At 38.1% G+C, this 11497-nt stretch overlaps 1 protein-coding gene across 1 annotated transcript; it reads left to right on the top strand.

Annotated features, from left to right (window-relative positions):
* Nucleotides 1-2470: 2470 nt before the first annotated feature.
* wdr61 (WD repeat domain 61) lies at nucleotides 2471-10392 on the top strand. The gene is made up of 11 exons (XM_041998047.1): nucleotides 2471-2591; nucleotides 2983-3038; nucleotides 3127-3154; nucleotides 3624-3729; nucleotides 6236-6408; nucleotides 7054-7202; nucleotides 7291-7384; nucleotides 8845-8938; nucleotides 9076-9168; nucleotides 9547-9625; nucleotides 10181-10392. Exons 2-11 carry the CDS (start codon nucleotides 3027-3029, stop codon nucleotides 10268-10270), a joined length of 918 nt encoding a protein of 305 aa, XP_041853981.1. The 5' UTR covers nucleotides 2471-2591; nucleotides 2983-3026; the 3' UTR covers nucleotides 10271-10392.
* Nucleotides 10393-11497: the final 1105 nt, after the last annotated feature.

The following is an 11497-nucleotide window of genomic DNA, read 5'->3' as shown; positions in this document are numbered from 1 at the left end:
TTTTGAACAGTTTTATCATCGATTACACATCAGATACTGAATTATACATTATATTTAAAGAAAAATGGCAAGATATTGGTTTGAAAACTGAATCTCAAGTAAATGTGCAGAATTACATGCAGAAATACAGTTGTAGTAGTCATCCAAACTCTTCTACCACAAAATGACTAAATATTAACACTTTTTTTTCCCAAAGATTTTCATTTAAATTTTGTGGAAGGACCTGAAAAGAGCAGTTTGCAGAAGGAAACTTACCAACATCCAAGAGTTAAAGCTGTTCTGTAGATAGCAATGGGTGGATATGCACCTAAATTGATGCACAGGACTGATCAAGATAAAGTTAAAAATATTTCCCTGCATTACTCCTTGCACAACAATCATCTAACTATTTAAATATATGCAATGTTGACTAAGTTTCTTTATTAAAAACTCTTAGGATTGTGTGTAGGAACATAAAAAAAATTAAATAATCAGAAACGTTCAGGCCACACTGTAGTGGTCTGTATATTAACGTTAAAAGAGAGGAATCATGCAAGATTTCCAACCCAGTGGATGTTTGGAATAACATTTGCATTGTTTAATGTGAGGTGTTGTGGTCTAGGATAACTGCAGCTGAAGAGACTACATAATTTAGCACAGACCTTAAAGACATGGTCTATTTGTAGGAATGCTGAAAAGCCTAAAAACTAATCTAAATTTTTACACTTTAAAGTTTATTGTTGGATCAAAGTTTGTTTCTGCAGGACGGATTTAAAACAGATGCAAACCTCAAAGAATTAGATGTCTCGGCTTAAAAAGTTATGGGATTAGTCATTTTTATAACCACTTGCAGTGTGCCAGACCAGAATCACATAAGCAGACTGATTATTTAAAAAGGCAAAGTATGTAAATGACAATGACACAAGGAACTGTATTTACACAGTGATTTTCCATTTCAGTGGAAACCATGGCTAAAAACACCAGACAAATGGAATCACAGTCACTCACCTCTTTATATCTGAATAATAGCTAATTTATTTGTGTTTTGTTTTAAGATGAAGAATAAAAATGCTCTTATTCCTTTATACATCACAATCCACAAAAGTCTTTTGTATAATAAAGAAAAAAAGTGAGATATATGGTTTCCTCCAATAATAGCAGATTGCTTTATCTTCCTTTCAGTGTGCTGCAACCACAGGTTTATTACCCATCACATTACATCTCTATCAATGTGAGTGAGTCACTTGACTGAAAGTAGGTGCATTAAATTCACTGCTGCCTGCAGGCTGTCAGATCAGACAGACTTTCCAACTCGTTGCACTCTGTGGCCAGTATTCGGTGCAACAGAAGTCTGATTCAGAGGTCTGTCTGTATGTGTGTATACATCTATATATTTATATATATATATATATATATGTATATATAGTGTTTTATTTGACTTTGGATTTATATGATCCAGTACAGTATTGCTGAAAAGAAGAGATGTGCCATTGTGTCTGAAGGATCTGCCTGCTGTGAATATAGTTATTAAATTTTAATGGCATTCTCCTATAACTTTGTTTTGACAGGTGGTTTAACAGTGTAGAGCTTCCACTGCTGCTACTGCAGCATCTGTCAAAATGATGTACTATTTTTTTCTGTTTACTTTTTAATCTGGACAGAGGTTTAACTTTAATATTATATTATGCCATTCAAGGCCGAACAGTCTCTTCAAAACTATGACTTTTATTAGTTCTTGGCCTTGAGGGCAGTGGCCTTTCTGTGTGGAGTTTTCATGTGTATGCATGGGTTCTCTCCGGGTACTCTGGCTTCCTCCCACCGTCTAAAGACATGCATGTTAGGTTTATTGATTACTCTAAATTCTCCCTAGGTGCGAGTGTGAATGGTTGTTTGTTCCCTATGTGTTGGCCCTGAGATGGACTGGTGACCTGTCCAGGGTGTACCCTGCCTCTCACCTGTTAATGCTGGGATAGGCTCCAGCTTACCTGCGACCCGTAATGGAGCAAGCGGTACAGAGAATGAATGGATGAATTAAATTAAAAGAGGAAATTGTTCCATTTCAACAGACTTCCTCTAATCAGTGAATAAAGAGAGATTTTCTTTATTTTTTCAAAGTTTTCAATTAAAAACCCCACACCTGCATTTGATTTAATACCTATTATCTGTGTTATCCCTCTCTTCGGGTCTTTGTGTGTATTTATCATTACATCAACCATTCAATATGCACCAGCAAACTAACTTTTTTGTTTTTATTTGATTTTATTGAAGAAAATCTTGCAGTTTTTCATTGTTATTATTATTATGATTATTATTAGTTTTGTTGTTGTTGTTGTTATGTACTACACACGAAGACGTTTTAAGTAAATTTAACGTATATATCAATTGAAAACCTATTTTTCAACTAGGGTAGGCGATGTATAGATGCATTACTATACCTTTCCACTACCGCTGGTGGTGCTAACAACATTTTTCGGCCATTCTCCAACAGCAATTAAACACAATCGCTGAAAGAAGAAGAAAGGCGGACGTGACATCAAATGTTGTCATGGCGTCTCACATGTAATTCATGAGCTTCCAAATTTTGCTTCATAAGTGCATTAGGAATTTTCAAGGTACGTTGGAGCAGATTATTATAGATAACCAGTGTATTGTCAATTTTTTTTATAATGCTTAGCGACAGCCGGATTATATTACCACAGCTGAGAATGCTAACAGCACTTTGTTGCAGTGCTAAACTGCTAATGCTAGCAGACATTAGAAGACGTTAGCTGTAGTTTATCTCTCAGTTAATTTATTATTATTATTTTCTACAGTCCATGTCTAATTTATGAATAAAACTGCTTGTAAATATCCGGTTCATTTTCTACCGTCCAAGAAACAGTAAAAGTTAATCGGTTTAAAAGTTGTTATTTTGGCCAATAAATGCGCTAAACTTAGAGAGACAGCTGTAGAAAACACTAACCTGAATGCCCTGCGGCTAATTTACATATATGTTGATTTCAGTTTGGAGTGAATAAACTTGCTCTCTTGCTCCCAGGACCAAAACAATGAGTACTCAAGTAAGCAATGAATTCACAAAATGTTCTGCCTCGGAGGTGTTACAAAAACAAACACAACTCTAACTTAAAACTTGTGTTTTGATTACAGTACAGCATTCTGTTCAAACAAGAACATGGTGAGTAACATTATTTACCACTTTTTCATATTCTCTGTGTTTTCATTCATTTCCTACTTGATGACATGAATAATTTCCTCATAATTGTAGGAAATATTAAATAATACATTAACTTTTTCATGTTTTGGTGTAAAAGACATATTTCTTCTTCTAGGATTTGGCTTTAAAACTAAATTGCATTTTATTCCCAAATGGCATGTATTTCCACTGTTGTGCAGACACACTGATACTCTCTAGAGTAAAAAAAAAGTTTTTTCTCTCTCAAATGTATTCACATATTTGCCCTTGTGAGGCCTAATAGATAAGTCTTTCTTTCTTTCTTTCTTTCTTTCTTTCTTTATTCTTTTTTTAACATATATGTGATCATTTTTAATTGCCACCAAAGAAAATCACATGAGCTTTTTTCATTATTCAGTAGTCTTAATAGCCTAACAGGTGTCTCCCTGTCTGATGACTTGTTTCCTCTCAGCACATGATGATGCCATCTGGACAGCAGCGTGGGGCAGAAGTGAAGCAGATGGTTCAGAAACCATCATCACTGGATCCCTAGATGATATGGTGAAAGTCTGGAAATGGTATGTGTTTCTTTTTGGCTGTGGCTAAAAAAGTTGGTAGTCTAATTTCCATTTTTCCTCTGTCCAGTACTGTACTGTTCTTTCTTTTTTTAAACACTGAATTTAGTTAATGAATCAGTTCCAGATTAAATACAGTGACTTTGACAAATAATACATATTGTTCAGCTATAGAGTAAAGGGACATCCACAGGGGCACTTACCTGTTCACACTGACGTCCCACGTGTACCTTGTAATCCAGCATCAATTTGGAAATGCATCAATTGTGAATGTTGCAATAGCAACCATTCCACCTTTCAGGCTGCAAGCTTTTGACAAACTGTTTAAGCTGGTATGGTATCTTGGTTAAATACATCAAGTGAATGATTTGTAAGACATATGTACCATTTAGATTATTATACATGTCCAAATGTTGGTGAAAATATGGTTAGAAATATCACCTGTTTCCTTTTCTTCCTGTCCATCTCCTGTAGCGTATATGTACTATTTAAATGCTGATTTGTTAGAAAGTACAGCTAAAGCTAAAGCTGCACGGTACAGCAGTGTTGCAGTAAAGCTTAAAGTTTCTGTCATTTAGCTTAAGGTCAGTAATTTAATTGGATGGATTAAGTGCTAGAAACTATTTACAGGTAACTTCAGGATTCAGTGGGACAGTACAGTCATCTTTGTTGGCAGTGCAGTTGTGCATCACATCTGGATATTTTTTTTTATCAACTCTTGAATTGTGGCAGCACGCTGACATCTATCAGCTTATTGTTGATGTAAATTTAAATATTGATTTGAGAGGATTTCACTATAGTTTTTTTTTAAACTTGATCAATCTTTGATGTTCTGCAAAAATTGCCTCAATTCTACATGTTGGCAAAACAGTTTCATGATGTCCATATTAAGGTGATACCTAAAAAAATTAGAATATTGTGTAAAACAAAATTTATTTCACTAATTCAACTTAAAAAGGTAAGCAATATGTAGACTCATTATATGCAAAGTGAGATATTTCAAGCATTTATTTGTTATAATTTTGATGTGTTACAGCTTATGAAAACCCAAAATCTAAATCTCAGAAAATTAGAATAGTGTGAAAAAGTTCAGTGTTGTAGCCTTTAAGTGGTACATTCTAATCAGCTAATTAATCCAAAACACCTGCAAAGTAGAACTGACAATCATGGGGAAGGTTACTGACCTGACAGTTGTCAGAAAACCATCATTGACACCCTCCACAAGAGGAAAAGCCTCAAAAGGTAATTGCAAAAGAAGCTGGATGCTCTCAAAGTGCTGCGTCAAAGCACATCAATAAAAAGTTTGGAAGGGAAAAGTGTGGAAGAAAAAGATGGAACAACCAGCAGGGACGACCGCAGCCTGGAGAGGATCGTCAGGAAGGTCATTCAAAAATGTGGAGGAGCTTCATAAGGAGTGGACTGAGGCTGGAGTTGGTGCTTCGAGAGCCACCACAAACAGACGGATCCTGAACACGGGCTTCAAATGTGGTTTTCTTCTTGTCAAGCTGCTTCTGAACAAACACAACGTCAGAAGCGTCTTACCTGGGCTAAAGAAAAGATAAACTAGTCTGTTAAGCAGTGGTTCAAAGTGCTCTTTTCTAATGAGCTAATTTTGCATTTTATTTGGAAATCAAGGTCCAGAGTCTGGAGGAAGAACGGAGAGGCAACAATTGAAAACACTTAAAGAGCAGTGTGAAGTTTCCACAATCTGTGTTGATTTGGGCGTCTTGTCATCTGCTGGTGTTGGTCCACTGGGCTTTATTAAGTCCAGAGTCAACACAGCCATCTACCAGGAGATTTTAGAGCACTTCATGCTTCCATCAGCAGAAAAGACTTTATTTTCCAGCAGGACTTGGCAACTGCCCACACTGCCAAAAGAACCCAAATCTGGTTCAGTGACCAAGGGATTACTATGGTCAGCAACCTCTCCTGACCTGAACACTGTGGAAAATCTATGGAGTTGCCAAGAGAAAGATGGACGCATGAGATCGAGCAATCCAGAAGAGTTGAAGGCGGATATTGAAGCATCCTGGTCTTCCATTACACCCCAGCAGGGCCACTAGCTGATAACATCCATGCCATGCCGCACTAAGGCAGTAATTCATGTAAAAGGGGCTCAAACAAGTACTGAGTTCATATGCACAACTATACTCTTAATTCAGTATCCTTTTTTTTTTAAATTTCATGTCATCTTATTTTCTGATATTATGATTTATAGTTATAAATTATAATGAATAAATGCTTGAAATATCTCAGTGCATGTAATGACTCTATATAATATTAGTTTATCTTTTTAAGTTGAATTACTTAGTTTTGTGCAATATTCTAATATCTTCAGTTTCACCTGTAGTAGCATAAAAGCACGTATGACGTATTGTATTTGATTTTGTTCAAGTTTCTCTTTATTCTTTTTACTTTGTTGAACAAGGATCTTCTCAGCTTCTTTTAAAAGTTGAGTTTATTTGTCTCAACATGACCCAAAAATCTGCGCGTGGTGCTCTCTGTGCAGGTCGGATGAGAAGCTGGAGCTGCAGTGGACTCTGGAGGGCCACCAGCTGGGAGTGGTGTCAGTGGACATCAATCACAGCGGAGCCATCGCTGCCTCCAGCTCCCTCGATGCACACATCCGTCTCTGGGACCTGGAGTCTGGAAAACAGATCAAGTCCATGGATGCCGGCCCAGGTGAGACTAATGTATTGATTAAGAATTGATTATGGAGTTAAGCTTCATTTATTTGCTTCTGACTCTGTTTGTCTAACTATAAAAAGATTTTTTGTTTAGTGCAATGACTTCAATGTATTAAATTCTCCATAATTTCTTATGTTTACCGTCAAACATGCAACAACAATATTCCCACAAAGGAAACTGTCATGGAGTTTAAACACACCTGCAGGGAACGACAGACTCTTATAGGTCCAACAAGCTTGTTTTATGTTTTTTAAAAGATCCACTCATGCGCAGATGTCTTCTGATAAACTAACCGGTACTTCCAATTAACGCTGTGACATCTTCCAGTCACACTCTGTTTTCAATCAGTGGTCGATTTGGCTCATGGATCAAACTTTTTTTTCCTTCTTTGGATCTGCTGAGTTTGGTTTTATTTAATTTGAACTTGAGCTTTTTTTTCTTTACATTTTGTTTCTTTTTGCTTCATTAACACTCTTGTCCAAAGAGAAACAAATGAACAAAATGTGATTTATTTTGCTTTTTAGGTTCATTAGGACTGGAGATACATGAACTGTTGCTAACCACCGAGCCGTGTTCAAGGTTGTGTGTTTAAGAAGTCCTTATATTTCACGTGTTTGATCCCCTTGCTCTCCTTTCTAGTTGACGCGTGGACAGTCGCCTTCTCTCCAGACTCTAAATATATCGCCACGGGAAGCCATCTTGGCAAGGTCAACATCTTTGGTGTGGAAAGTGGGAAGAAGGAATATTCTCTGGACACTCGAGGAAAATTCATTTTGAGTATAGCTTATGTAAGAAAGCTGCTTGTTTGATATTTTAACCGTTAGTGTAGAAATAACCATTTCATGTTCATTTGTTTAATTGTATTTCTCTCTTCAGAGCCCTGATGGGAAGTATTTGGCCAGCGGAGCTATCGATGGAATCATCAACATCTTCGACATCGCCACCGGGAAGCTACTCCACACACTGGAAGGTGCGTTGATAAGTGGCTAAAGCTTGTCCTGCAAGGCAGTAAGATTATTTTTCTTCTTTTGTTAGAAAAAGAATCCATCTTGCAAAGCTTCAAAGCCCGAGTGTGTTGCCAAACAGTTATTTGTAAAACTCCGCAACATAAACTGGAAACTTTAGGTGGTTTTTAGAGGGAATGGTGGTCAACAAGAGAAGATTTTTCTTTTTGTCATTACTGCAAGAGTCTGATATAACCAGCTGCAATGCTGGGCAACGATTCATTCAGTACGTTGACTTGATTTAAAAAAAAAAAATGTTTAAATGTTTTGTTAGTCTGACCATATCTGGACTTTTAAAGGTGCATTTAAACATGTTAGTCTGACTGAAATCAGATGAAATCAAACCTCTCAACACTGAATTAACACATGCTGGTACTGTGGTTGGTGCTCAGTAACGTCTATGTGTTCGACTAGACTGGAATCTGGCCGAGGTGTGGCACCCAAGCTCTAAAGTTCCACATTACTGCTTCTTTATGTAAAAACAGGCAAGTGTAAGTTTATGTTAGAGCCGCGCTACTGGACTTTGGCAGATTTTCTCAGTGATGCACCCCCTAAAGACGGTCAATTCAGCATCCATCTTTGCTTCCTACCTGTACTCTGACCTCTCTCCAGTAAAGGTCAGTTAAATTTTGACTCATGTCTTGCTCTGTCCTTCTCTCTCTCTTTCTTTTCCTCTCTTCCTCCAAAAATGTCCTCTTGTGTTTCTTGAATCAGACACGGTGTGTTTATATTCTGCTAGCATGTGATGCGGTGCATAAGGCATAACTCAGCTGCAACATCACACAGCATCCCAGAAGAACAAGTACGATTTCTCAGCCTCAAGGCCCTGCTGGACAGCAACGGCTCCAGAAATGTATAAAATAAATGTCACTGTGCCGTCAAACAAATCAGGAATGCAGAGTTGTATGGTTGGAAAGTTACATAGTACCTTTTTTAAACTGTGAACTTTTGGTTGTTTAAAGCATTTCCAGGCTGTCCCACTGCTGTAATAAAATCCAGATTTTGTCACAGCAGCATCATCATTTGATAAAATCCACATTCAGGTCATTTAAAGACAGTTAATTTGGCTCTGCATACATGTGCAGTACAATGATCTATTACAGAGAAAGAAACAGCAGAGCGTTAGCCCTCAGCGTTGTAGTGTCAGATATTCTTTGGCTCATAACGCCTGTGTGTGAATATTGGGTGAAGGTGATGCTTCTGTAAGGAAAAAAAGCATTCAGTTTAAATCTCATATCAAATCAGTTGGCAGAGACTCATTTTTGTCCTTTTTGCAATTACATGAGGCAATACGTCACTTATTCACACAATGAAGGGTAAACATACAAAATATATTTTGCTTATGTTGCACACAAACTGCTAAAACTTTTAGAATTAAGGGTGAGAAAGAGCTTTGAGCTGAGAGGTGTGCTTGTTGTCTCTGCAGGTCACGCCATGCCCATCAGATCTCTCACCTTCTCCCCGGACTCTCAGCTGCTGGTCACGGCTTCTGACGATGGCTACATCAAAATATATGACGTGTGAGTTTTTTTTTTTTTTTTATTCTTGCCTCCAGAGAAGTAAACAAACATGACACTGTATTGAGTTTCTGTGCCAATCTGATTATGCAGAGGCACACATCAGGTGGTTGCTTTAGCAAACTGGATTTGTTTTGTAGGCAACATGCCAACCTGGCTGGCACTCTGAGTGGTCACGGATCCTGGGTTCTTAATGTCGCCTTTTCCCCAGATGACACCCACTTTGTCTCAAGGTAAAACAAAACCCTCATTTCTTGATGTGATAATGCTGAAATGCAGCACTTCAGCAACACACCAGACAAATAATTAACTGACACTTGTACATTTTCACTGACTGGAAACAGCTTTTTCCAGGGAACATTTATTATGACCAGTGTAATGACCAGTGGTTGTTTGACCAGCAAGTCAGGCTTTGTCTGCTGTGCTTTATGAGTTAGCAAAAGCTGTTTTCCTCCATCTGCTTTCCCAAGCTTTCATTCCCATTGTGTAAAATCGTTGTCAGCTGAAGCTGTTTTTCTTTGGACGTTTTCCATTTCACAGTGCCAATATAAACTAAGCTGGCCAAGATAAACTGTAAAACATATAAAATGTTCTCCCTCTGTCTCCCTCAGCTCATCTGATAAGAGTGTGAAGGTTTGGGACGCCAGCTCCAGAACTTGTATCAACACTTTCTTTGACCACCAAGACCAGGTGATAAAGTCCACTCTGTTTTTGTCCAGTTACACAGAAAAAGTAGATTTTAACCGACACAATGAGGGAAATCAATATGGCCGCTGTCAAAGAGCGGTCTCCTCACATAACCCCTCTCTGATGTTTCAGCTTGGGCAAAAACCAATAAGCCCAGCTGTCATTATATCTCTGGTTGCAGACGCCTGTGGGGAAGTTTGATTTGTTCTCCCACAAATCTTTCAATTGAAGTATCACAGCTCCTCTGACACGAGATCAGACGCAGCTGAGTCTGCCACAGTGTTTGTATGCCATGTCATTATGTGACTGCACAAGCCAGAAAATCTTCACAATTTGCCACTAATTTATTTTCAGCTCTGCTTTGTTCTTCAGTTGAAAGCATTTTTAAAGTCGTTTGATTTTTAGCTTTGAGCATTTTGTAGTTTGTCATAAGACAATAAAAGGATTTTGGCTACATTACGGTGTTTAGTGTAATTTCCCAAACCTCCTCAAGCAAAGTTATAAAGACAGCTTTTGTTTTGTCCACCCCCCCCCCTCTTCCTCAAATCCTCTTCTCAGGTGTGGAGTGTAAAGTACAACAGCACCGGCTCAAAGATCATCTCTGCTGGTGATGACCGTGCCATCCACATCTATGACTGTCCTATGTAACTAAGAGCGGGTTGCTGGAGGAGAGCCCCACATGTCAGCAGCTGAGATCAGATTCTAGTTGTAAATTTGATGGATTGTTTTGCACTGACCGAATACGGTCAAATAAATGGTTTGTTTTTGTACTTTTATTTCTGCTGGGGTTATTTTTTCATTTAATGTTGGGTATTTGTTTATAAAACCATGTGTAGCGTGTAAAAATACACTGATTAAAGTATCAGGAGACTAACAAGTGTAATGGTGGTTAGACAACACTGATCAGTGACTAAATAAAAGCAGCTTTGTTCTACACATTTGTTTTAAACATTACCGATCCCATCAGGTTCACACAATCTACTCAGGTTATCAAGTCTATTTACTTTTTCATCAGATAACAACAAAGTTTGTTACTTTGTTTTGATTGTATCTGTAGGTTCACTCAGAAGAGTCACATGAGGTTATTGTGATTTGTCTTATCAGCTGTTTAACCAGCTGTTTTATCTGGGTTTGCCAGACAGCAGGGGACTGTTCCCTGCACGGCACAGTAACATCACATGACCCTTCTGAGGCAGACTACAGGTGTGGTCAAACATGTCAAGGTAACAAAAACTTTTTTTTTTATCAGTGACCAAAAAAGGGAAACAGACTTTACTATATTTACCACCGTCAGTGGCCAAAATTCTTCCAACCATATTTTCATCTGCGAGTGGATCCAGTAGTACTTAGGTACAGCAATGATTGCATTACAGATAACTACATCACAACTATGTACATGTGTACTACTGTCGTCTATGTGCCTTTTAAAGGTGTTGCTTATCCCAAATGACACTTCAGTACCTATCAAAGCCAGTTGTGCAGTTTTAAAGCTCAGACACACACAGTTGTTTATCCATTCAGTGAGACACCGTAGTAAAAATGGTGGCACAAATATGGCAGCTGCCATGTACTCGGACACAGCGAACAGATACAAATAGATCTTTCTAGAATAAAAACTTAACAGACCCATCAGGACTGACCAATGTCAGGCTGTGAGGGCCACCATGCTGCAGAATAAAAAAAATCCCCCTGCTCCACCATCTGATTTAGATTAAATGGAGCCTGTTAATAACCCATTAATCTGAGTCAGGTATGCTGAAGCAGGAAAGTTCTTAAACATGCTGTATGGTGACCCTTGAGGACCAGAACTGGACACCCCTGGTTCAAACACACTGTGCTCCCTCTAGTGTACTAACAGAAAAACTGCAGCAGACA

The sequence above is a fragment of the Melanotaenia boesemani genome, chromosome 10, assembly GCF_017639745.1.
Source record: "Melanotaenia boesemani isolate fMelBoe1 chromosome 10, fMelBoe1.pri, whole genome shotgun sequence".
Taxonomy (NCBI): Eukaryota; Metazoa; Chordata; class Actinopteri; order Atheriniformes; family Melanotaeniidae; genus Melanotaenia; species Melanotaenia boesemani.
Note: the sequence above shows the minus strand (reverse complement) of the source record. Positions and strands in the feature narration are given on the sequence as shown.